Genomic DNA, 27,944 nt, shown 5'->3' with positions numbered 1-27,944 from the left:
CTTAGGTCAGAAACGCTCCCCTCCACTCTCGCCCGAGAAGCCGCGCAGCAACTGCGTCTGCGCACGTCCTCAAGCCCGCCTTTTCCGGCCGGCTCCCGTGGGCTTGGCGGCGCTGGCAAGATGGCGGCGCCCGAGAATATGCTGTTTTCGGAGAAGCTGAGGTGAGCTGGTATAGGAGAGATGAGCTGAGAGAAAAGGGGATGGAGCAGACCGAGGCTGGGCATGGAAGATGTGCAAGCATGAAGTAAAGGGGAGCTGGGCCAAGCACACGAGCCACCGCAGCAGCTCTATCCTTTTCCTGGGCGCGCCTGAATTACCAGTGGGCATCTGTGGGCTCAGGGAGGCGAGAAGGGGAGCAGAGGGGCATGGAGAAGACCTGCCGTGTGCGCATGGGATGGCGAGGCGGTGGTAAATGCATGTTCTGTAATTAAAACACGGGAAGCAAGATTTCACTGTTGGAGTTCCTGTCACTGGGCGCGGAGGAGAAGGGAGCTCAGGCAGCGCTGCAGTTGCGGGCGCTGACGCTGGAGTGTGTGTCTTGTTTTTCCAGCCACAAAAAGTACAGGGCTGCCCTGAAGAAGGAGAAACGAAAGAAACGGCGACAGGAACTCGCTCGACTGAGAGACTCTGGTAATAGACTTACTTATTTTCTGTGTATTAAATTGCCCCCGCGACTCCCGTCCAAGTATTGTTACCTAATACATAGTTGCTTGTGGCCACGACCCCTCAAAAAGTTGTTAGACCCATATCAGAAACAGTGGTAAAAGTACTTACTCGAGGGGGAAGAAGTCATGGTGAATCAGTATTTATAAAGTATCTAATATTACAGGTGCAGGCATCATGAATTACAGCAGCTAGCACAGCCCTTGCACATAGTAAGTATTCGGCGAATATTTTTCTTTGTAAAACCAGCAGGATTCGAGGGGTTTAGACATTTTGCAAGTTTTTCTCAAACTACACTAACGTGAGAGACCCCTTGTTGATCTTATTTAAATACATACAGATGAAATTAATTATGAAACTTAACTTGGTTTTTGGTTTGGCCGCACTGCGTGGCATGTGGGGTGTTAGTTCCCGCACTAGGGACGGACCTCATGTCCCCTGCAGTGGAAATGCGGAGTCTTAACCACTCGACCGCCATCCCTATATCTACATTTATGTAATGTTAGGGATGATGGGAAACAGATGCTCAGGACATTAATATGGTACTGAGTGGAGTTTGGAATGCTACTACTACTATTGCCATGTGGTTATTTATCACTTTTTCTTCCTATTAAAATACTGTGGGAACCTTCATCTGTACTGGCGGGTGGTGTCATTTGGCCCTCACATGGCAGAATCTAATGTTTGTTTATTAAACCTACCTGTTCAATGACCTTAGTTGTAAAGTTATATAATAGTAATAAATGCACATGGAAGCACTGAAATCACACAGGAGTACTGAGTTATAATGGTTGTCATGTACATTAACCAAAATATGCCTAGTAAATTATCCTGGACAATTCTTGAAGTCCACAGACCATGGCCTCAAGGAACCAGGACTTTGGGGGCTTGAGAAAAATAGCCATAGCAGTTTTATTTATCATTAGAGTTGCCCAGAAACTGTTTGAGTAGCAATACTTGGGATATTTAGAATGAAAGGAACAGTGCATTGCCCTGCAGCCTGTATTACTATCTCTTTTTTAATTCAAAACTGGTCCCACTTGAGACAGGATAAAACATCAGGGATAAAAGGAGAAACAGGGTAGATTGGCATTTTTGATGCCCTTAGTAATTCCCCACCCCCCTTAAAGTTCTCGGTTTCCTTACTATGCTAACCTGTTTTCTTGTAACATGCCCCAACTTTTTAAAAGTCTTTCTCTTTTGCTTTACATTCTTCAATTCCAATGTATTGCATTGATATTTTTTATTCCCTTTTAACTTTGTAAAGTGCATTTGGAGTGAGCCTCTATGAATAGGCAAGTGGTTGTGTCCTTTGGCAGTTTAGTCAGTTGAAGGATGCAGCTCACTGGTCTGCTCATGATTTTATATGGTTAATGGCAGAGCCACAATGAAGCACTTGCCTCTGGATGACTGCTCCTGCTTTGGCCTACTCCAGCTCACAATTTTTTACTTAGTGGTGCTTCATGAATACTATGGTCAACCAAACACTGCTGTGGGTTGTAGCACACTTGGATGGCCAAACATTACCCAGAAGACTACAATATAGAAATATTCTGTAAGAATTGCTCCAGAGTGAATTGGCAAGTGATTGGTAGAAATTTCTGGATTATCAACCTGTCTATTACAGGTAGCTTCTTTAGCACCCAATTCTACTTGAAATAACCTGAAATAAGCTGCATTATCAGAAATTAAGGTAACATGAAGGAAAAAAGGAAGCTGGAAAACTGTAGAATGACTCCATATATACTTACATGTATAATACAGTTAGATACACACTTGCCCCTTAAACAGCGTGGGTTTTGAACTGCGCACATTCACTTATACGTGGATTTTCTTCAGTAGTAAATACTGTTGTACTACATGGTCTGCAGTTGGGTGAATCCAAGGATGCAGAACTGCAGATATGGAAGAACTGTGAATGTGGAGGGGTGACTTTAAAGTTATACATGGATTTTCAACTGCATGGACGGCCAGTGCCTGTAACCACTGCATCGTTCAGTGTTTCAGTACTGTAGTTATCTAGGACTAGGTGAGCCTTTGGTTAGACCTATACTTAATATGGGCTTCCCAGGTGGCTCAGACAGTAAAGAATCTGCCTGCAGTGTGGGAGACCCAGGCTCGATCCTGAGTCAGGAAGATCCCTTTGAGAAGAGAATGGCTACTCACTCCAGTGTTCTTGCTTCGAGAATTCCAGGGACAGGGGAGCCTGTCGGGCTACAGTCCATGGGATCAAAAAGAGTTGGACACGACTGAGTGACTAACACTTTTCACTTTTTAAATACTTAATGTATTTAAAGTATTTAATGTATTAAAGTATTTAATGTATTTAAAAAGACAGTATCTTTTTCCTTTTAGCCTGAGATCTTCTGTTATAGTTCCTTAAGATCACTTCAGTTTTCCTCCTTTTTTTCTCCCCACAAATTTAAATTTTGACAGTAGACATCTATGATGTACAGTAGACATTATGAACCTTTTGCCTAGGTTTGTCAGTTGTTAACATTTTGCCTTACTTTCTCTGTATATAGATAGATAGACACATACGTACAAATTTTTTCTGAACCCTTTGCATGTCAGTTGCATGTACATAGCCCTCACGCCTAAATACTTAAGCCTGCATCTCTTAAGAATAAGGCCACAATACTAAACAAATAAAGGAATAGTAATTCAGCAATATGATATACAGACCATATGTAAACTTTCCCAGTTCAAGTTTGATTATTTTGAAAAGCTCAAGCCAGTTGTTTTGTGGAATGCCCTGCATTCTAGATTAGTACCTCTTCTCCTGAGTAGCTTCAGGTACACTGTGAAAAAATACTACACAACTGATGCTGTATAGCTCTCATTGCATACATCTGGGGGCCTCTCATGTCAAGTTGTCCCACTCCTAGTGATGTGAAGTGTGGTCAAAGTGTTGCCAATCAGATGGCTCCACTGTAATAGATATTTCCCCCTTTGTAATTAGTATTCATCTGTAGGCTGGTATTTTGAGATAGTGTAAATAAATATCCTCCTCCCAACAGTTAGTTCCTACAGTGGGGTACTGCAGTGAGGACTATTGTACTTAAGTCTTTCTACATTTTTCAGTTGCCATTCTTCTATAAAGATGGATATTCCCTCCCATATCTCACCATTTTAGGGGATATCAGTTTAATGTGTTAATCTACTACCATTATTGTTCTTTTCAGTGTTCACATTGTTCCAGTTTGGGTGGTTGGGGCCCTTTATTGTTAGAAAGTTTTAAAAAGAGGTTTGTACCATAATTGTAAAGATAAAAAATTGTATATAATTTTTTTTCTTGGAATTATTGACCAAGGCTTTGTAATACACGGATAGTGTCCTAACACATTTACATTCCTTCAGGACTCTCACAGAAGGAGGAGGAAGAGGAGGCAGTGGCAGATGCTTTGACTGAAGAACAAGAAGAAGAAGAGAGGCTGTTGGAGAGAGAGAGGTCAGCACTGATTGAAGCTCTTTCTGCAAGCCCAGTTCTTTTACTTGAATATCCTAAGTCTTCACTAACTAGGACAGGTCTTCTTTACACAATCTTATACAAAATAGATCTTGTAAAATACCCTGGATAAGCTGTTTAAATCTCTACTTGATGGGCTGAAACAAGATGTTGTCTTTAAAAATAGTTTTTTCACTCTTTTTGCTAATTTGTAATTGTTTTTGAGAAAAAAATCCAGATAATTAGTAAGTGTAAACAGTGAAGAGACTTCAATAAACTTCACATATCTAAAGATAGCCACTGTTAAGGTAAGAAAGAAACTGTAGATGAAAAAATATATATATATATATATATATATATTTCTTTCATGGGATGATATTTATACATATTTTTCTATAGATTGCTTTTTTCTGCTAAGTGTATAGGACATTTACTTCAGTGTTGATACAAAGATCTAATTCAACCATTTCAGTAGCAACACAGTATCCATTGTATGGCTAGCATAATTTATTCCCTATTCATAATTTATAGTTCTCTACTGATGAATGTTTAGTTCTCGAAATAAATGTTGGTTACTGTTAAATCACATTCACTTACCATGGTACTATTAATTTACTCTCATTTACTATTTGTTATTTATTTACATTCAGGCTTTTTACTATTATTAAAAAAAGTTGCAGCAAGTATCCATGATTATATATCCTTGGTATTGTCCTATTATTTCCTTAGAAAAATGCCAAGAGGAAAAGTGCACATAAAATGCACTTTTATGCAGATAGAAAGAGCATCCCGGTTTGCAGTTTCCCACCTTTCCAAGAGTGAATCAAGGTGCCCATCTCTCCATACTGTCAGTCACAATACGCATTATCAATTCTTAAAACTGCTATAGTAAAAAGTTATTTCTCATCTTTTCAAATGTACATTTTAAAAAAACTTTATCATTAGAGTTCAGTTGATTTACAATGTTGCATTACTTTCTTCTGTATAGCAAAGTGAATCAGTTGTATGTATACTTACATCCACTCCTTTTTAAAATTCTTTTCCCATATATATCATTACAGAGTATTGAGTAGAGTTCAGATATATTCTACTTAATTCGTAGGTTGAGTATCTTTTTATATAATATCTATTTGTAGATTGCTTAAACCTTTCTCTTTGGGGATACATTTTTTTTGTTATGTAGGCAATGTTATTACTTGATTAAGGATATTAATCCTATATCTGTCATGTGTGTGATATATATGTTTTCCGTTTGTCATCAGTCCTAACTTAGATTCTAGTGTTAGTTAATTAATTTGATTTCCGTGTTGTCAATTTCATCATGATATCTGGCCTTGGTGTCTGACTTTAAAAGGCCTTCCCCAGCACAAGATGACAAAAATATTCTGCTCTTTTTTTTTTTTTTGGTATTTTTCAGGGAGTACTGTTTTGTTTTCTGGGCTTTTTTAAAAAGTAGTACACAGTAATAGGAATTTGCTTAATGTTACTCAACCGTACACTTAAATGGTAAGTCTTATGATATATATACTTTGCCACAACAAAAAATAAATAATATTTTAAAGGAAAAAAAACTTGATAGACCCTCTCCAGCTATTTAGTGTGTTCACTGGTAATGTTGCTTCTTTTCTTGTAATTAATTCCTATTACCTACTTAAGCACATAAGTAGGTGGAAGTATCAAAATGCTGGGGAAAAAAAAAGGTAGTAGCGACGGGAAACATGGAGTTGAATTCAGCCAGATCTGCATTCCATTCTTGGCCCTGCTACTTACTAGCTGTGTTCAAGTTGCTGAATCTCTCTAAGCTTCGATTTCCTCACCCTAAATAGGAACATAAACAGGGACTTCCCTGGTGGTCCAGTAGTTAGGACTCCCTGGTAGGGGAACTGAGATCCCTCATGCTGCATGGCGTAGCCAAAAAATATAATAATAATCATAGTACCTACTCCGTAGAATTGAGCAGATTGAATGAGATGAATGAGGTGGTAAGTGTATAGTGCTTAACACAGTGTGAGCAGATAGGAGATGCTATAATAACTCTGGTTGTTCTTATTAGAGATTTCTGTTAAGATGAAGATAATATGTATAGTATGAAATAGGGAAGTCTTTTTTTTTTTGCTTCCCCATTTACTTAGGTGCTTCTTTTAAATCACATACATGTGTCTTTGTGTTCCATTAATATTTGTTTATTCCTGTAAGTGTTGCATAATACTTTACTGTTGAAAAGCAGGATAATTATTTGAAAATACTGCAGTTCATGAATCAGAGTTCTGCACACTGAAACATCTACATATACCCCATGACATACACAGAAACGCTGGCATATCCAACATGCCAGTCTCTACCATGGCTAAAAGATAGGTTCCTGGAATCTGTAGTAGGAAATGGAATACTTTCTCCCATTGAGTATTTGAAATTGTGGTTGGGTCCCCAGACTAGACATAAAACCTTATTTAACTCCTGATGTCCCTGAAGTAATATAGTACAGTTTCTCATATTTCATTTTCCTTTTATAAATTCAGTGGGACAATATACAGTCAAGGTTTTTGAACACCAAATTGCCTAATAAACTTTTGAAATATAACCTGTCTTTAAGTTGGAAACTTGTGGTATTGGACATCTGAGATACAATTGTAATACAAGATCACTGTTTATAACTGGTCATTTCTAAGCATAAACTAGACACCAACTCATTTTTTTTTAACTCCTTGTCGTCTTTTCTTAAAACCTGTAGCTTTATTTTAAAGACGTGATCACAATATAGTTCTCTTTTGCTTGAGGCAAACCAAGTCTCTGAACTGTAAAGAGTAGCAGTCCAAGGGTTTAGAGCAGGAGATGCCAGGTTTTTGTCATGCTACAATCCTGCATTTGGCACTTTCAAACTGCATGGAATAGGAAGGGTAATACTTTCTGAATGTGAAAAGCTGGATGTTACTCACTTATTGGCACATAAAGGTTCGTGACATTTGTACAGGAGACAGAGGTCAAGACCATCCCCAAGAAAAAGAAATGCAGAAAAGCAAAATGACTGTCTGAGGAGGCCTTACAAATAGCTGTGAAAAGAAGAGAAGCAAAAAGCAAAGAAAAAAAGGAAAGATATACGCATTTGAATGCAGAGTTCCAAAGAATAGCAAGAAGAGAAGAAAGCCTTCCTCAGCGATCAATGCAAAGAAATAGAGGAAAACAACAGAACAGGAAAGACTAGAGATCTCTTCAAGAAAATTAGAGATACCAAGGGAACATTTTATGCAAAGATGGGCTCAATAAAGGACAGAAATGGTATGGACCTAACAGAAGCAGAAGATATTAAGAAAAGGTGGCAAGAATACACAGAAGAACAATACAAAAAAGATCTTCACGACCCAGATAATCACGATAGTGTGATCACTCACCTAGAGCCAGACATCCTGGAATGTGAAGTCAAGTGGCCTTAGGAGTATCACTACGAACAAAGCTAGTGGAGGTGATGGAATTCCAGTTGAGCTATTTCTAATCCTAAAAGATGATGCTGTGAAAGTGCTATACTCAATATGTCAGCAAATTTGGAAAACTCAGCAGTGGCCACAGGACTGGAAAAGGTCAGTTTTCATTCCAATCCCAAAGAAAGGCAATGCTCAAACTACCACACAGTTGCACTCATCTCACACGTTAGTAAAGTAATGCTCAAAATTCTCCAAGCCAGGCTTCAGCAATACATGAATCGTGAACTTCCAGATGTTCAAGCTGGTTTTAGAAAAGGCAGAGGAACCAGAGATCAAATTGCCAACATCGGCTGGATCATCGAAAAAGCAAGAGAATTCCAGAAAAACATCTATTTCTGCTTTCTTGACTCTGCCAAAGCCTTTCACTGTGTGGATCACAATAAACTGTGGAAAATTCTGAAAGAGATGGGAATACCAGACCACATGACCTGCCTCTTGAGAAATCTGTATGCAGGTCAGGAAGCAACAGTTAGAACTGGACATGGAACAACAGACTGGTTCCAAATAGGAAAAGGAGTATATCAAGGCTGTATATTGTCACCCTACTTATTTAACTTATATGCAGAGTGCATCATGAGAAACGCTGGGCTGGAAGAAGCAGAAGCTGGAATCAAGATTCCCGGGAGAAATGTTAATAATCTCAGATATGCAGATGACACCACCCTTATGGCAGAAAGTGAAGAGGAACTAAAGAGCCTCTTGATGAAAGTGAAAGAGGAGAGTGAAAAAGTTGGCTTAAAGCTCAACATTCAGAAAACGAAGATCATGGCATCCTGTCCCATCACTTTATGGCAAATAGATGGGGAAACAGTGGAAACAGTAGCTGACTTTATTTTTGTGTGCTCCAAAATCACTGCAGATGGTGATTGCAGCCATGAAATTCAAAGATGCTTACTCCTTGGAAGGAAAGTTATGACCAACCTAGACAGCATATTAAAAAGCAGAGACATTACTGTGTCAACAAAGGTCCATCTAGTCAAGGCTATGGTTTTTCCAGTGGTCATGTATGGATGTGAGAGTTGGACGGTGAGGTAAGCTGAGTGCCGAAGAATTGATGCTTTTAAACTGTGGTGTTGGAGGAGACTCTTGAGAGTCCCTTGGACTGCAAGGAGATCCAACCAGTCCATCCTAAAGGAAATCAGTCCTGGGTGTTCATTGGAAGGACTGATGTTGAAGCTGAAACTCCAGTATTTTGGCTACCTGATGCGAAGAGCTGACTCATTTGAAAAGACCCTGATGTTTGGAAAGATTGAAGGCAGGAGGAGGAGGGGACGATGGGATAAGATGGTTGGATAGTATCACTGACTCAATGGACGTGAGTTTGGATAAACTCCGAGAGTTGGTGATGGACAGGGAACCCTGGTGTGCTGCAGTCATGGGGTTGCAAAGAGTCGGACATGACTGAGCGACTGAACTGAAACATCACTGTGGCCAACCTAAAGAGAAAGCTAGAGTGTCATTGGTTTGTCTAAAGATGTTACAGTTAGGAAATGTAGAAGTAATGATTTTACACTGTTTCCCTCTAGGAGGATAGTTGCTAAAATGCAGTGCTTTTCCAGGATCACTACTCATGTATCCTGGTCCTCTTACCTCTACTTAACTGCTTTCTAGAAAATATCTTTCATGATACTTTCATCATTCACAAAATGTCATTTTACTTTCATATATGTGTGGATGTATTTGTGGATTAGCGCCCATTCCTTTTATTTGATCACATCATTACGTCAATAGGCAAAAATTACATGAGGAATGGTTGCTGCGGGAGCAGAAGGCACAAGAAGAATTCAGAATAAAGAAGGAAAAGGAAGAGGCAGCTAGAAAACGGCAGGAAGAACAAGAGGTATGGTATTAATCAGATAACCAGTTAACTAACTAGTTAACCAAAATGACTCTCAGTAAGAGTTACATACCTTGAACTTTAGAAACCAGCTGTTAGGGCTTCCCTGGTGGTTCAGTGGCTAAGACTCTGTGCTCCCAATACAGGGGGCCTGGGTTTGGTCCTTGGTCAGGGAACTAGATCTTGTGTGCTGCAACTGAGAGCTGGTGCAGCCAAATAAAAAAGGGGGAGGGATGTTATACATTTTACCAATGTTAAGATTTTTCATTTATTTGCCCCATATGTCAAATGTTTTAAAAACGTGAGTCTGAAAAAAATTACCTTTCTTCTTTTTATTTTTTCCCCTCTGTAAAGAGAAAGTTAAAGGAAGAATGGGAAGAACAGCAGAGAAAAGAGAGAGAAGAGGAGCAGCAGAAGCTACAGGAGAAGAAAGAAAGAGAGGTGATGCCTGTCACAGGAGGATAAACGCACTGCGTATCCTCTCAGTGGGTGGATGGGGTGGATGATGGGGTGGAAGAATAAGCTATAGGCATATCTGGGTTTGAGCTTGGTTTTTTCTTTAGAAAGAGTCATGTTTTTAGTTTAGATATACACTAGTATTTTCTTATGATGCTTTTCTCTGGGTGTTTGCTGTGGCAGATGCCTTAAATTAAGGGTTTTTCCCCCAACTCTGTCTTATCCTGTATACTAGGGATTGGCCAGCTTTTTCTGTAAAGGGTCAGAGTAAATATTTCAGGCTTTATGGTCTGTATGGTCTCTGTTGAAAACATCCAACAGTGCCAGTGTCCCATGAAAGCAGCCATAGGTAACATGCAAATAAAGGGTTGTGGCCAAATTCCAATAAAACCTTATTGTTTTATTGATAAAAACAGGAAGCTGACCCCTACTTTACACTTTGTACCATTCCACAGCAGACAGTGTTTTTCTGAGGTTTTGTTGTATATGGGTTGACTGAGTGAATATTATTTTTTATAGTTTCCACCTTTGTTTGATTCGTAAGAGACTTCACTACTTTGGACATGTCAGCAAAAACTAATAGATTGAAAGAAATCAGAAGCTCAAGTATTGAGAGATTAGGAAATATTTTTTGTTATTAAGTTTTGACTTCTTTTCTAACTTGTGCTCTAAAGACAGTTGTAAGTAACATCGTTGTTCACACGAAAAAAGAATCTTAAGGTATTTGTATATATCTGTATCTTCTAGGATTGTTTTTTAAGGATTGCTTTGGTCTATTTTGCTGCTATTCCTTAACAGTGCATTTATTTCAAAGATATCACAGCTCATCTTTCCTTCACTGATTCATCAGGATGTATCTTTTCTGTGATATTGCTACATTTGAATAACATAAAATTGGGTAATCACCTGCTGGAGGGAAAAATGCATTTGTTTACATCCTAGTCATAATGGGGTAGAAGCAACCTTTGTTTCTTGTGTCTCAAGCCATCAGTTAATTCCAGTGTAAATTTAAAAAACCCTTACTTGAGTACTGCTTTCCAGATGAGGCAAGATCATGCTAGGTTTTTAGGGGGCAGGAAAATCGTTTGGAGCTTGTCTTTTTTTTTGTTTGTTTGTTTTAGAGAGAGAGTAATAACTATTTTAACAGTGAAATGTTTTTCAATTGAGGTCTTTTCTGGCACCAGATAAAAGCTAAAGTTTTTGTTTCAAAGGAAGTCTGGTGAGACATAAGGAGAAGTAGGTAAAATGAAGTCAATTCTAAGCATATATATATATAAAGGGATCTGCATTCTGAGTTTTCTGCTGTGAGCTAGATGCTTCTCTGGGATTGGAGATAGGGTAGCTACAAAGATCTGTATTCATTGCGTTCAGTTTCTTGATGGGGAAACTGAATGATAAGTAACCAAAAAGATCATTTTAGGTGCTTTAAGGTAATGGTATGTGGTATAAAGAAAGAAAGCAGGTCACATGACAGACTGATTGTGGTAGGAAACTACATCTTTCAATTGATTGCCTGTCAAGGAAGACTGCTCTGAGGAGGTGCCGATGTGTGAACTGACGGCTGAGTGTAGAGATCTTGGGGAGAAGGGTTCCAGGCAGAGGCAGGGAAGTCTGAGCCTGGAGCTGAAAGGAGGTTAGGGTGCCTAAATCCTAGAGACCAAAAAGAGGAGAGTGGCAGAGGTGGGCCCAAGTTCAGGAGGGTAGGCAGGGTCATTCATGTAAGGCCTCCTGGGTGGGAAGGAGGAGTTTGGATTTTACCTGAAGTGTCATGGGAAGCCATTAAAGGGTTTTGAAGCAGGGACTGACTTCATTTAATTTATATCTTTACCTTTAACAGATCATTCTAACTTTTGTATAAAGAATAGCAGGTGGCAGTTGGGAGTGATGACTAAGGAAGCAAGAGTAGAACTGTTGTGACCAATTAGAAGGCTGTTGCTCCAAACAGGACATGATAGTGGTTTGGATGGCAGTTGATGCTTAATACAGAGAAGTACACAGATTTGTAATGAGTTGTGGCAGTTAGCGGAATTCTAGCTGGTAGGCTGAATGGGCAGGAAGGGGAAAGGAGGAGAGAATTCAAGCCATATGTTTTTAATTTGAGCATGTAGGCACATGGCAGCTCTGTTTGAGAAGAGGCATTTAGATCGGTAAGGAGTAGGGAAGAGTAGAGTTCCATTTTGAGCACATTAAGTTACTAAGCACCCTTACATGGCCAGGTAGTTAATCAAATAAGCAGCTAGACATAAGTCTTTTATCTATTATTTTAAGGAGCTAGGGAAAAGTCTGTCAAACATAATTTAAAGCTTATTTAAATGCCAAGGAGGTAAACTTTTACTGGCATAGTGCAGAACTGTGATACTGCCTTATCAGAAAGTTTGAGATTTTTCATCAATCCCAGTTCCTACTGTTCTTATCATAATGTAGCATCTGTTAAGTGTTTGTGATGTTTCAGCTACCATTGTCTTTTATGATATTCACTAGTACCTCACCTTAAAAACTAGAATGTGGAATATATGTTCAAATCTGCTATATATTACTCTTACTGAAACTATTAGAAGACTATGTTTTGAAATGTTAGCTGTTTAATGTCCTAGTTGAATGAAGATTCTCACCTGTATGTCTTTTGAAAGTTTTTCAGAAGATTGTGCTGTAGAAAGCAAATTACAACCTGAAGCCTTTTGTATGATGGGTTTTTTTAAATTGTTATACATGAGATTCTTAACCAGATAAACCAGATATGACTTACCTGACTTCGAGGTTTTCATTAGTCCTATGTTTGCACCATTTGTAGGAAGCTGTGCAGAAGATGCTGGAGCAGGCTGAAAATGAGGTATTTTCAAAACCTTTCATTAACAATTTGAGGCCAATGAGCATTTCTTTAAAAACTCTACTTCCAGTAATGTTAATTTTGTGGTAAGTTACTTAGATCCCGTCTGAATGTGGGATTCACATCTGAGGCTCTGTAATTTGTACAACAGCAACAACAAAAGTGAATTGATGAACAAAAGCAAAAATCACCCCTGTGGACTGGACTTGTTTATAGTCCTTAAAGAATGTGTAATCAGCCTCACACATTTTTACACCCCAGTGGATGTTTTAACTTGATTCAGAGTAAATCAAGGGATAGTTCCCTAACAAGTCCTTTGACTCTTTTCAGAATCGATGGACAGAAGGGAAACCTTGGTGAGTGCTCCTGGTAGCCGAGGCAATGCCTGATGCTAGACAGTGCCCAGGAGCCAGGAGGGACACATAGCCCCTATCTCATGACAGTTGTTTGTAGAGTCTCGATTGTGTGGCACAACTTAAATGTGTATATTTTTACAGGAATCTGTTTTTATTTTTGACTGAAATATTTGAATACCTTTTAAACATTTAATTCTTTATGGATTTTTACATCAAATAAAGTCACGGTTATTTTCAACAGTTGGAAAATGGTGCCACATGGCAAAACCCAGAACCACCCATGGAATTAAGAGTAATGGAGAAAGATCGAGCTAATTGTCCATTCTACAGTAAAACAGGAGCGTGCAGATTCGGAGATCGGTAACCAATTTTGTTTTATTGTGTCAGAGTTAAGTGACTCAAAACATCAAGGTTTCCAAGTTCCCATTTGGAGAATGGCACAGGCTGGAGTTTGAAATGTTCATGTTCAGTCAGGCCTCTGCTATGTTCTTGCTGCTGCTCTAGTTCCCCAAGCTGAGTGTCCCCTGCTCCCTGACACCCTCTTCCCCACCCGCCCCGGGTAAGTTGGTCCAGTTCTTTGGCAGGGCTTCCTTTTCATTCCTCCCACAGCTGTCTGAGGACCTTTCACTTTAGTTTTCTTCCTGCGCTTGAATTGGTCCACATGGGTGAACTGGGATGAGGAAATCTATTTCAAAAGACTGGAGCAGCCTGGCTTTATTTTTTGAATGGCAAATACTGTGCACGAAGGAGGCTTTAAAAACTGGCATGCCCAAAGGGATGTCTGTGAAAGACAGGATCTGAGTGAGTAGAGAAAAATTCTAGTGCACATTCTCAGTCTGCTCTGATCGAGGAACAGACGCAGGGTTCAGCATCTGGCTTTAGTGGCTATAGCAGTGAGAAAGTTACTTAAGTCCTTAGTGCCTTAGATTCCTCATCTGTAAAATGGATATTAAAAGTAGTACTCTCCAACTCCAAGGCAGTTGTGAGGCTGAAATGAGTGAATTCAGGGAAAGCAGGTCGACAGGTCAAATGTGGCAGGCCCATGGCAAGCGCTGAGTGTTTGCTGATAATTTCTTTTTGTTACTGTTGCCATTATTCTCTGAGACCCTCTGGTTCCCTGCCTCTTTTGGATCAATGATTTTAAAACAGGACATTCACGTAGAAAACTAAGTGTTGGTGTTTTGATTCATTTGGCAAATATTTAAATATCAACTGTATGGCAGGCAATGATGATTTTTATAATTTGGCTTGTTTATGACTGAACAACTTAAAGTGGATAAATAATTCATAATGGTGAATAAATCCATCTGAGGCAAAATCTAATTATTACTTTTCATTCTGCAGAAGAAAAGATCTAATTATATCTTAGTGTCCTATTCATCATAAAAAGGGATATGAATTGGCAAATTCATATGTATTTAATGAGAAACTGTATGTTGTCTCTCGTGTTTATTTTATTCATAAAATTATACATGCTGTGAGTTTTATTTCCTTCTTTGAAAATATGAACCTTCTCTAGCTTTCTCTTTCTTTTAAAATTTAAGCCATTACATCATTTTACAGTTTTTAAGAACAGTGGTTCTCAACCCTAGATTCCGACTAGAATCATCTAGAAGGCTTGAAAAAAATTACGTCTTATCTCAAATTGAGTAAATCAGAGTTTTTGAGACTTGGGCACCCTAATTTTTGAAATGTGCTCAGGTATTTGTAATATGCCCCAGGACTGAGAGTCACTGATGTAGGATTTGTGACTCCTTTTATGTTTTATAGTTGGGATGCTATATGCCCAGAATATCTGTGAAAGTATTCACAGAATCCAGTCAGTAGTGAAAGCCTCCTCTTGAGGATCTGGGCTCCTTAGGAAAAGGAAGAGAGAAAGACTTTATCCCTCTTCGTACCCTTAGAAATGTTTCCCAAATGTATGTTTAATTTCATCAAAGTAGTAATGATGTGAAGGCTTGCAGTCATCGGATTCTGGATTCTTCTTCTGTTGGGCATAAGTGAGAGAAGGGAAGATGTCCTAAAGGGTTTCAGGAAATTGGTTGACAGGACTTAATTGTGAAAAGGGGAATGGTCTGTCAGGTTCTCAAAACTCATCCCTGAGAGCCATTTCAAGGAAATATTGACAGTAGTCAGATTAGTTTGTGAAGATTTCTTAATATTTTCATAGGCATGTGACATTTCACCATCGCAACTATCAAAAAAAGTACTTTAAAAAGTATTGATTTGGATATTTTCATCACTCAGGTGATGAGTTGTGAAATAAGATTCCGTGAAACTAGCAGTTACAAAATCCAGTACCGTCCCTTCAAACAAAGATGCTGCTCCCCTTCCACAGAGAGCCCCAGTGTCTTGCTCAAGATCATACAACTGTCCTTCTCTGTTGAGGTCTGTCACATAAGCACACATTTGCATAACCGAAGCATCTCTTTGGTCGCTTTGTTTTTGTAGTTAGTATAGTATTCAATTCTAGAACCTTTCTAGAGTTGATTTTTCTTAGAGTCACAGCTTGGAGGGGAGCTCAGGTTTTTTTTTGTTTGTTTTTTGGTCCTTAAAGAACATAATCACTGGTGAAAAGTAAAATTCTTTGACCAGAGTGGTTATTTAATACCTTACTTGTTTCCAAAAGTGGTTTAAAGAAGGCTCATAGTCTACTACACTGTTTAATAAAATAAATAGAAAGCAAGGAAAGGAGAAGTGCACTACTGTGAATGGACAGTACATTTGACTTTGGAGTTATATCCATCCCACACAACAATGAGCTTTGTAGTTTTTACCAAAAAGGAAATGAGTGGGATCTCTGGAATGACAGATTTTCTAGGCATCAGAGTCTAAATGTTTTCCCATAAAATACTGTATAAAGATACTGAGTAGGAAGGTGGACAGTAACTTTCATGGATATTTTATTAACAGATGCATATGTAATTTTCATGAGAATATTTCTCACAAAGACCTTCAGTAAATAATCAGAGCCTAACTTTAGTGTGTAACTTTATTCTATAAAGAACAAAGGTAGTGAGTGCCTGGAGAAGAGAAAAAGAGGCATAGTCAGTTCTACCTGAGGGGGCATTTGGAGACCCATGCCATTTATTGGCTGACCTTCCAGTTAAGGTAATGTCCAACTACCTGATTTTGTGGCAGTCTTACTTGATTCAAGGATCTGAATAATGGGTAAATAATAATAATTATTATTATTAATGGGCAAATAGCGTGGCCTAAACCAGGAGTCCCTAGACATGACTGACCTTAAGGACCACGTATAGAGTTACTTTGAAAACATGGGTTCCCCACTCTTTGAGGTCTGAATAGATTGGTCTAGGGCAGGACCGAAGAAATCTCAGCTCTTCCCAGGTGATTCTAAGAATCACACGGGTTTGGGTACCACAGCTTTAGACTGCCTTCCCAAGTATCCCTTGTCTTAGCTGAATTTTCAGTATAAGCTGTAGAGTTAGCCTTAAATACACTCATACTATGTGGACTGTCTCCAGGCCAAGTGGGATTTTCCCCTAGATGGGGACTTTGGCACTGTTCCAAAACTCACAAATGTTCATTTGACATCCTGGGTGCTAGAGCCTAGTTCATTCAGATATAAGAATCCCATGAGGATTTTAACCTTGTTAAATTGGTTTCTCATTTAATTCTGTATGTGCTTCATACTTGTAAAATTCTGGTTCTGCTAACACTGCCAACCTGGTTGATTCCTTTTCTTTTTTCTGTGGGCACTTGTCCTTGGGAAGATGGATTTCATAACTAAGTCTTTGGCTGAATAATCTAGGAGAGTCCTTTGAAAACTAGAAAATTTCACATTAGTGAGCACTGATTGCACATTTCTGAGTTGGGCATGTTATGTGCAAGGCATTCTTGTGCATTGTCTCAGCCAGGTGTACAGATGTATGTTACAGACAGTAGAAAGTAAACATGAGTTAAACATTCATTTCAGGGCCATTGTTTTTTTTTCTCTAACACTTGGTTTGTTCTTCAACTTTTTTTTCTTCAAGAGTTCTTGGGGTTTTTTTCTAAAAATTTTGTTGTAATTTTTAAGCTAGAAATTTAATCAGGAAAATTTGATGATTTGGAATCTTAAACTGTATTTTTTCCCCCTCTTCATTTTATTTGAGGAGAAAGAAGTAAATAAGAAAGTAAACTCATATGAAAGATTTTTTTGTAAAAAATTACTCAGTTACAACCCGGTCTACTTTAAACTGAAAAGAAAATTGTTCTTCACAGTGGTCAACCTCCTTCATAAAAGAGAAATTCCTTAACATTTAGCACATCATATAACACATAAGCAGTGGACTGTTGATTAGCTCAGATCTCTGGGATCTTCTCTCCCCAGCCAGGTAACTTGTGTGCTTTTCTAGGCCTCACTTTCCTTCTTTCAAAGTGGAGAAAATACTAGCCCTGGCTGTCATAACAGGTTGCAAGGATCAGAGGAAATAATATAAAAATGCCATGAAAACTATGAACTGCATTCCATTTAGCTAAAACTCTCAGAATACTCTGTTCTCTAGGTGTTGGGTTTGTTGGTGACTGTATGGAATCAGGATTGCACTATTCTCACGTTGTCCTGAGTCCCACACATGGTGTCTCTGTGCCTGTCATCACTGTCTGTCATGCCCACGCAGCTCCTCTTTCCATGTGCTTCCATGTCTGTAAGGCTTTCTGAATTTCAGTAAAAGGCAGCTAAAATGACTCCTGAACTTGGAAATAATTCCCAACTGTACATTTTAATGAGATCCAATATATAGGTCAGCTGTAGAACAGTTTTGTTAAGTGTTGATATTTAAAGTCTGAATGAGGTTTGTCATCTTACAGTTTAGTCAAGACAGCTAAGTTGCTCAAGTCTTTATCTCACAGTTTAATGCAGGTATCTTATGTGTAATTTCTCACCATTGGACTGCTGAAGTTTTTCCTTCATATGCAGGTGTTCACGTAAACATAATTTCCCGACATCGAGTCCCACCCTTCTTATTAAAAGCATGTTTACAACGTTTGGGATGGAGCAGTGCAGAAGGGACGACTATGACCCCGATGCAAGCCTGGAGTACAGCGAAGAGGAAACCTACCAGCAGTTCTTGGACTTTTATGATGACGTGCTCCCTGAGTTCAAGAATGTGGGAAAAGTGATCCAGTTTAAGGTGGGCACGAGCAGTGCATGTGAAGGAGGGAGTGGGAAAGCGAGGGCGCAGGCTCTGCCTCTATGTCATGTCCATGCATAAATATATATATTTTATGACACACATATATGGTGCTAATGGTAACGAACCTACCTGTCAATGCAGGAGACATAAGAGATGTGGGTTCAATCCCTGGGTCAAGAAGATCCCCTGGAGGAGGGCATGGCAACCCACACCAGTATTCTTGCCTGGAATCCCATGGACAGGGGAGCCTGGCGGCCTACAGTCCATAGAGTCGCAGAGTCGGACAGACTGAAACGACTTAGCATGCATGCACATGTATATGTGTGCTGTGGGTATTGGGTCTATGTAGATAGGGGTGCCCATGTCTGGGTGTATTTGGAATGCGAAGGATTTGCCCAACCTCAGGAGAGTGCTGATCTATATGATGGAGGAGGGAGAACAGGATGGAAGGGCCTTAACTGGGTCTTTCATGTTTTATGTATTTAAACATGCTCAGTCAAAAATGGAAAATGTTAGTATTAAATCTGGGTGATGTATATAGGGGCTGATTACTAGTCTCTGTATTTTTTTTCTTTTTTTTAATAGTCTATTTTTATGCATGTGTGTAACATTTTATATCTTTGAACAAAAAAAGGATCAGGTAATTGCCTGCAACACTGCCATGTGCTGAAGTATGCCTTAAATAGATGTGAGCATGGGGTAGTATCTTAATTTTGAAATTTTTGATTGATAACATCTTATGGTAATGTCGGCCTGGACAGAAGTACGTATGATGACTGGAGGGCTTCTTTTCCTTAGGTTTTTGTCTTTTTTTTAGTAAATCAGTTCTTCATTGCTCCTTAGGTCAGCTGCAACTTGGAACCTCATCTGAGGGGCAATGTGTATGTTCAGTATCAATCGTAAGTATTCTGAACATAAACATCTTCACATTTTGTCACAGTACAGTGTTGTGACTTACACTGACATGTGGGATTTTTTTCCCTGACTATATAGGTTTCATATGCATGGGTTGTTTTTTTTTTTTGGCTGCACTGAAGGGCATGAAGGATCTTAGTTCCCTAACCAGGGATCGAGCTCGTGCCCCATGCATTGGAAGCTCAGAGTTTTTAAACCACTGGAACAGGGAAGTCCCTGCATGGTATTTTTAAAAGTGTAAATATTAGGAGCTGATCTAGAAATACAGAAAAGATTAGAAAAGTATATATTTGTATTTCATTCTTTGTATACTTAGAGTTTTTAATCTTTTGCAATATAGTGAATTTTTTACTTATATAATTTTAATAATTAAAACACAAACTGAAAAGGGATAACCAGAATAGAGAACAGAAAAGGATAAATCGAAAGAGTGAGAAATTAAAGCCCCAAATAATTTCAGTGTGCATTTTGCCTGCTAAGAGAGCAGCTAGTGTGTCATTTCTGCTCGTCATGCTGTTTGCCTGCACGGAGCCATGGCTAATGGGGTAAATTAACCATTGTAATAGGAAGGACAGCAATCTGAGCTGAGAAAGAACAGGCGCTGACAGTGGAAAACACTTCTGCATTTTTAATGGTCCAGTCTTTTGGTTTAAGAAGCTTTGACTCAAGCTGGTTTCCATGCATCAGAATCTCTGAGAGGTTAGTTAGAAAAAAAAAGGTTTCTGAATAAATTGTGAGCTTCAGGAGCTTGAATGCTGTAATGAGGACTCCCTAGGTAGCACAGAAGCAGTGAGCTTGGTGGCCCTCTGGTAAACAAATAGAAGAGTTAGTTAACAATAGGATTAATCTACATATTAGAAAGTTACTCTATAAAGTTACATCCTTTGTGGTTTAAAGGGAAGAAGAATGCCAAGCAGCCCTTTCTCTGTTTAATGGACGGTGGTACGCAGGACGACAGCTTCAGTGTGAATTCTGCCCAGTGACCCGATGGAAAATGGCAATTTGTGGTAAATACAACATGATTTTTTTTCCCCCAACTGTTCCACTGTCATATAAAGTGATATTCTTGGGGGGAGAGGGGAAAGCAACCTTTTAGAGGAGTGGAGATTAGCTTTTGCCTCACCTGGTAGATGAACAGAGACCACTATATAAAGTACATCACATTTTAGACCTGTAACCGACCTTGTGGGTCACTTTATGGATGCAGTGACTGGGGGCATGGTGTATAGGTGACAGGGTCAGTGCTTAAAGTCCTAGGCTCTGCAGGAAGCCTGAGAAGTTGTGTCTATGTTTTTTATTCATTGGGTCCTCACTTGAGCTGTTTTTTTCCCCCATCTTTATCCCTAGTGAACCTTGTCACCTTTGCCACCTAAAACATTACCTGTAACACTTCCTGCCTTATTGAAATACAAACTTTTGTGCCTTAGAGATTGATTATAGCTTTGGAACCTGGTCAGGGCACATTCAGTCAGACTGACTGATCAGATGGTGACTGCCGAATCAGGAAATGAGTCAGTCTTTGAGTAGCTGGCAATTTTGAAGGGGTCATTCTGTTGTGATTTCTATCAAATAGGCTTAGCCAAACCATTTATTGTTGAAGTGCCCCGGAAGCTATGAGAGGAGCTGCAGTGCCTTTGGGGGCCACTTCCCTTACCCTTTGCTTCACTTCACTTCATACTCACTTGCTTAAAACCTCCTATTTCAAAATCTGTAAATTTATAAAGTCTGAATCTTTGGCAAACCTGGTCTTAATGGATGCTGTCGCTTAAAAATCATGTGAAGCGGGAGGTGGGGCGGGGGGGAGGCATTTAGAATTCCTTTCTTTGGCAGGCCAGAAGAACCATTATACCTTAAAGACTTTGGGACTGAAAGAGATGGCTCTGTTTTCTCCATGAAGGCAGTTACTTTTGTCAGTTCCCAGGAATCCAGTGTGATGTCAGTGAGATGCTTCTGAGTGTGACTAGTTAACTACTGAGCATTTTTTGTGTCTTTATTATTGGATTATTGGCCACTGTATATCATCTTTGGAGAGATGTCTGTTCAGATACTTTGCCCATTTTTCTTTTGTCTTTTTATTATTGAGTTGTAAGAGTTCTTTGATATGTTCTACAGACAGGTCCCTTATTGGAGATATGATTTGCAAGTATTTTCTCCCATTATATAGATTGTCTTTTCACTTTGAAGGTGTCCTTTGAAGCACAAAAGTTTTTAATTTTGATGACTCCCAATTCATCTATTTTTTCTTTTTTTTTTTGCTTGTGCTTTGGTATCATATCTAAGAATCCATGTCAGCCCATGCCATGAAGATTTACTTGTATGTTTTCTTCCAAGAATGTATAGTTCCATAGCTTACGTTTAGGACTCTGACCCATTTTGACTGACTTTCTGTATATAGTGTGTGGTGTACAGGTATTTCATGTTTACCTCTTTTACATATTTAGATCATTTACCGCTTTTTCAAAAAAGTTTGAAAATCTTCAAGGGATCTCTAAACTGTGCAAGTAGATTTCACTGTTGACAAAAGTCTTTCATATTAAAAGCACCTGATAAAGCATTAGGCCAGTGTTTATCATCTTCTTGAGATGTAAGAAAATACAGGATCCTCTACTTACAACATGCTCTTTATTTTAGCCAGTGGTTCTGTCCTCCCACCACCGTGCCCTCAAAGCATGCTGCCACCAGGACTGGCGACCAGGGCTGGTTCTTCAGTGTTAGTTAGGGATCTGCATTGTCAGTCAGCAGAATGGTAAAACAATAGAAAAAATAATAAATAATATGGTTGCCATTGGTTGGGTTGCACTCCACACCATAACCCAGGAGGGGAATGGGACATTCTGGTTAATTAAAAGTTCTGATGTATTACTTTTCACAGTGCCTTTTGTTAGAGCATTTAATATTTTTGAAATTCAGGGAACCCAAACTGTGAGGTCAAAGTACGTAAGGAGAAATTAGTCCTATCACAAGCGAACATCAGAAATGGACCTTGTGAAAAGGATGTAGTGCCAGCAGTAAACCTGTTCCCTTGCCGTGGCATTGCAGGTTTATTTGAAATACAGCAGTGTCCCAGAGGGAAACACTGCAACTTCCTTCACGTGTTCAGAAATCCCAACAATGAGTTTTGGGAAGCGAATCGAGACATCTACCTATCTCCAGATCGGACTGGCTCCTCCTTTGGGAAGAGCTCAGAGAGGAGGGCGAGGCTGGGCCCCCACGACGACTACTACAGCAGGCCGAGGAGGAGGAGGAGGAGGAGCCCTGGGCTGGCCCACTCCTACAAGAGGAACGGGGAGGCCGACCGGAAGAGGAGGAGTAGTCACGGGGCCAAGAAATCTCACAAACACAGGTCCAGAAGCCTGGGAAGGCACAGTTCCCGAAGCAGAGGAAGAAAAAGGGACCGCAGCCGCGGACGGGGCAGCCGGAGCCACAGCCGCAGGAGCCGCAGCCAGAGCTCCTCCAGGTCCAGGAGTCGTGGAGGGAGGAGGTCAGGGAGCAGAGACTGAACTCTTCAGAGCCCCAAATCCAAATAAACTGACTGTGTTTTTCAGTGATTGTACACCTTATTTATTATGGCGGCTACATACTTGGATGGAGGGCTCTCAGCTCATGTGGCTTAGCAAGTCTGGCAAAACTGTATGTAGACTGGAACCCTGTTTTAAAATATTTTTATTCTCTGATAATCACAGTGTGTTTAGCATAGAGAACCTAGAAAACATAAAATGTATACAGCCCCAAAATTACTTAAAATCCTGACCCTTAAAGATAACCAATTAACACTGCAGCGTTACTTTTAAGTCTTTTTTTCTGAGTATATGAGTGTGTACACATTTTTTTTACACAAAGATCATGGCTGTAATTGAAATGTTTTTTTTCACACCAAACATTGTCTTATTTCATCAAGCTCTAGTCTTACTCACTGCATAGTGTGGATCTATCTGTTTATTAAGTCATAATCCCTATTGTTGGATTTTTAAGTTATTTTAAATTTTGCACTATTAAAGAATCCCATGCTATAAACAGTCCTGTGGTGGATTTTCTTAAATACTTTAACCCATTTCTGATCATTGCCATAATATAAATTATATCAAGAGAAAGTATTTCCAAATTGCCGTCCATAAAGACTACGGAAAATTTTATGCTGTCAACAATAAATTTTGCTGTTCCTATGCCAAGTTACTTTTCCAGTTTATTTTGCCAGTTTGGAAAATTCTTTTGTTTACTCATCTCTGTACATATAAGGTAAGCCAAATACTTTCTGTATTTAATGGGCATTCAGTTTGGTTGTCTGCCCCTTATTGCTGGATTTTTTACATGTTAATAGCTGAACAGCTTTTTACTTTAAAATTCACTTTCTTAAAGTACTAAAGAGTTAGTTGTTTCCCCACCCTCTCCCCCATAGTTTTCCATTCGGGCATTCATCTATTTTGTATTGTGTTACAGAGTTCATTGCTGAATATGCCAGATGCTAAAGCAATTCTGATAAAAAGTGTTCAGAGAAAACTTATTGAAAAAAAATTAGGGAATTCCCTGGTGGTCCAGTGGTTAGGACCCCTAGCTCTCACAGCCAAGGGTTCGATTCCCTGGTTAGGAAACTAAAATCACACAAATTGGTAGAGGAGCATAAAGATGGCGGAGGAATAGGACGGGAAGACCACTTTCTCCCTCACAAATTCCTCAAAAGAACATTTCAACGCTGAGCAAACTCCACAAAACAACCTCTGTAGGCTGGCAGAGGACAGCAGGCAACCAGAAAAGCAGACCATTGTCTTCAAAAACAGGTAGGAAAAAATATAAACGACGAAAAAGGAGACAAAGGAGGTGGGGAGGGAACTCCGTCCCGGGAAGGGAAGCCCGTCCCGGGAAGGGAATTTTAAGAAGAGAGGTTTCCAAACACCAGGAAACACTCTCCCTGCCGAGTCTGTGGCGAGTCTTGGAAACCCAGAGGGCAACATAACAGGAAGGAAAAATAAAGAAATAATTAAAACCAAGAGATTACAAGCCCAACAGTAACTCCCCCAGCGGAAAAGCAGCACAGACGCCTGCATCCGCCATTGGGAAGTGGGGGCAGGGCAGGGACGCGCGGGAGGCGCGGGCTGCAGTGCTTTGTAAGAATCGGGCAGGAACGCCCCACGCGCAACCAGAACGATCTAACTTGCGCTAGCAAACCAGACTGTGTGATAGCTACAGCACAAAAAGCTCGAACATAAGACGCCGCCAGGACCAAGCACAGAACAAAGGACGGAACAGGAAAAGCCGGCTGCAGGTCATCCCCCGCCGGGGACAGGCAGCCAGAGCCGTAAGGACTGGAAAGGGGCAATTGCAGACCCGGAGAGACTTTACTTACCTAACTGCAAGCGGGCTTCTTTGCTAAGACTTCTGGGGGTGCTGGACAGTCACAATCTGCCTCACGGGGGACGCCAGCGGTCCACCCAGAAAGTTGAGCAGCAGCGACAGAAAAGGTGACAAGCCACGGCGATCACGCTCGCCAAACTCCTGAGCTACTCGGAGCTGGGAAGGGCACAAAGCGCAGTCCCAGCCGAATCTGTGCCTCTGAGGGCTGCCTGAGCGCCAAACATGAGCGGCTTGGACCGGGAAGTGCACGCAGCCTAGGGCCGGCCCCAGACGGTTCCCGGCTGTGCATCGTAGAGCCGGAGCGGTTTGTGTGCCGCGAGAAGGGACAGGTCAAGCGGGGCTGTGACACTGTGAGCACACGACAGCGCTATTAGTTTGCGGCATTCCCCCTCCCCACAGCGCGACTGAACTAGTGAGCCTGAAAAACCAGCAAACGGAAGAAGTTAAACAGAGGGAACCACCTTGGAAGTGATCCCACACGGCCCAAAACATCAGAGAAGAGCCAGATATATTTTTACTATTTTAAAAATCATTCCTTTTTTTTTTTTTTCTTTTTTTTTCTAACCTTTTTTTTTTAATTGTTAAATCTTCTATTTCTCCTCTAATTTTTATTACTATAACCTATTATTACTATTTTTTAAAAAAAAGACTTTTTTTTTTTTTTTTTAAGGCAAACACCATATATAGCCTTTGGATGGTTGTTGGTGGGGTTTTTTTTGTTTGTTTTGTTTTTTTTTGTTTGCTTGTTTTTTTTAATAATTCTTGGTTTTTTTTCTTTCTTTCTTTCCTGCTTTTTCCTTCTGCTTCTTTTCTTTAATATTGTATTTTTGAAAATCCAACCTCTACTCTAGATTTTTAACCTTTGCTCTTAGGTTTTTGTTGTCAATTATGTTCATTTAAAAACCCAAACTTCACTACCCAAGTTTACCTGAGAGCGAGATTACTGGCTTGACCACTCTCTTCTCCTATGGACTCTCCTTTTTCTCCACCAGGTGGCCTCTGTCTCTTTTCTCCCCCATCTCTTCTCTATCCAACTCTGTGAATCTCTGTGTGTTCCAGACAGTGGAGAACACCTAAGGAACTGGTTACTGGCAGGATTTGTCTCTCTCCTTCTCATTCCTCTCTCTTATCCTCCTGGTCACCTCTGTCTACTTCCTCCCTCTCCTCTTCCCTGTATAACTCCGTAAATACCTGAGCGGGCCAGACTATAGAGCGCACATAAGGAAGTGACTACTGCCTAGCTTGCTCTCTCCTCTTTTGATCTCACCGCATCTCATTCCAGTTACCTCTAACTACCCCCTCCATCTTCTCTTCTCCTTGTAACTCAGTGAACCTCTCTGAGTGTCCCTCAATGTGGAGAAACTTTTCATCTTTAACCTAGATGTTTTATCATCGGTGCTGTATAGATGGAGAAGTCTAGAGGCTACTGTAAAAACTGAAGACCAGAAGCAGGAGGCTTAAATACAAAGCCTGAAAACATTAGAGAACTCTTGAATTCAGGGAACATTAAGCAATAGGAGCTCATCAAATGCCTTCATACTTACACTGAAACCAAGCTCCACCCAAGGGCCAACAAGTTCCAAAACAAGACATATCACTCAAATTCTCCAGCAACACAGGAACACTCCCCTGAGCTTGAATATACAGGCAGCTCAAAATTATTCCAAAACCTTTGATGTCTCATAACCCATCACTGGTCACTCCACTGCACTCCAGAGAGAAGAAACCCAGCTCCACCCACCAGAACTCCAACACAAGCCTCCCTAACCAGGAAACCTTGACAAGCCACTGATAGAACCCCACCCACAGTGAGGAAGCTCCATAATAAAGAGAACTCCACAAATTACCAGAATATAAAAAGACCACCCCAAACGCAGCAATATAACCAAGATGAAGAGACAGAGGAATACTCAGCAGGTAAAGGAACAGGAGAGTTGCCCACCAAACCAAACAAAAGAGGAAGAAGTAGGGAATCTACCTGAGAAGGAATTCCGAATATTGATAGTGAAAATGATCCAAAATCTTGAAATCAAAATGCAATCACAGATAAATAGCCTAGAGACAAGGATTGAGAAGATGCAAGAAAGGTTTAACAAGGACCTAGAAGAAATAAAAAAGAGTCAAAATATAATGAATAATGCAATAAATGAGATCAGAAACACTCTGGAGGCAACAAATAGTAGAATAACGGAGGCAGAAGATAGGATTAGTGAAATAGAAGATAGAATGGTAGAAATAAATGAATCAGAGAGGAAACAAGAAATACGAATTAAAAGAAACGAGGACAATCTCAGAGACCTCCAGGACAATATGAAACGCTCCACATTCGAATTATAGGAGTCCCAGAAGAAGAAGACAGAAAGAAAGATCATGAGAAAATCCTTGAGGAGATAATAGTTGAAAACTTCCCTAAAATGGGGAAGGAAATAATCACCCAAGTCCAAGAAACACAGAGAGTTCCAAATAGGATAAACCCAAGGCGAAACACCCCAAGACACATATTAATTAAATTAACAAAGGTCAAACACAAAGAACAAATATTAAAAGCAGCAAGGGAAAAACAACAAATAACACACAAGGGGATTCCCATAAGGATAACAGCTGATCTTTCAATAGAAACTCTTCAGGCCAGGAGGGAATGGCAAGACATACTTAAAGTGATGAAAGACAATAACCTACAGCCCAGATTACTGTACCCAGCAAGGATCTCATTCAAATATGAAGGAGAAATCAAAAGCTTTACAGACAAGCAAAAGCTGAGAGAATTCAGCACCACCAAACCAGCTCTCCAACAAATTCTAAAGGATATTCTCTAGACAGGAAACCGAAAAGGGTGTATAAACCCGAACCCAAAACAATAAAGTAAATGGTAACGGGATCATACTTATCAATAATTACCTTAAACGTAAATGGGTTGAACGCCCCAACCAAAAGGCAAAGACTGGCCGAATGGATACAAAAACAAGACCCCTCTATATGCTGCTTACAAGAGACCCACCTCAAAACAAGGGACACATATAGACTGAAAGTGAAGGGCTGGAATAAGATATACCACGCAAATAGAGACCAAAAGAAAGCAGGAGTGGCAATACTCATATCTGATAAAATAGACTTTAAAACAAAGGCTGTGAAAAGAGACAAAGAAGGCCACTACATAATGATCAAAGGATCAATCCAAGAAGAAGATATAACAATTATAAATATATATGCACCCAATATAGGAGCACCGCAATATGTAAGACAAATGCTAACAAGTATGAAAGGGGAAATCAACAATAACACAATAATAGTGGGAGACTTTAATACCCCACTCACACCTATGGACAGATCAACTAAACAGAAAATTAACAAAGAAACGCAAACTTTAAATGATACATTAGATCAATTAGACCTAATTGATATCTATAGGACATTTCACCCCAAAACAATGAATTTCACCTTTTTTTCAAGTGCTCATGGAACCTTCTCCAGGA

General features: G+C 39.9%; 1 protein-coding gene across 1 annotated transcript; it reads left to right on the top strand.

Moving 5' to 3' along the window:
- The first annotated feature begins 120 nt into the window (after positions 1-120).
- ZRSR2 (zinc finger CCCH-type, RNA binding motif and serine/arginine rich 2) lies at positions 121-22,682 on the top strand. Its single transcript, XM_068963322.1, has 11 exons — positions 121-161; positions 551-630; positions 4,024-4,114; positions 9,322-9,430; positions 9,782-9,868; positions 12,675-12,713; positions 13,308-13,426; positions 17,991-18,204; positions 19,051-19,106; positions 20,020-20,129; positions 22,162-22,682. Exons 1-11 carry the CDS (start codon positions 121-123, stop codon positions 22,620-22,622), a joined length of 1,407 nt encoding a protein of 468 aa, XP_068819423.1. The 3' UTR covers positions 22,623-22,682.
- Positions 22,683-27,944: the final 5,262 nt, after the last annotated feature.

The sequence above is a fragment of the Capricornis sumatraensis genome, chromosome X, assembly GCF_032405125.1.
Source record: "Capricornis sumatraensis isolate serow.1 chromosome X, serow.2, whole genome shotgun sequence".
In the NCBI taxonomy this organism is placed as follows: Eukaryota; Metazoa; Chordata; class Mammalia; order Artiodactyla; family Bovidae; genus Capricornis; species Capricornis sumatraensis.
Note: the sequence above shows the minus strand (reverse complement) of the source record. Positions and strands in the feature narration are given on the sequence as shown.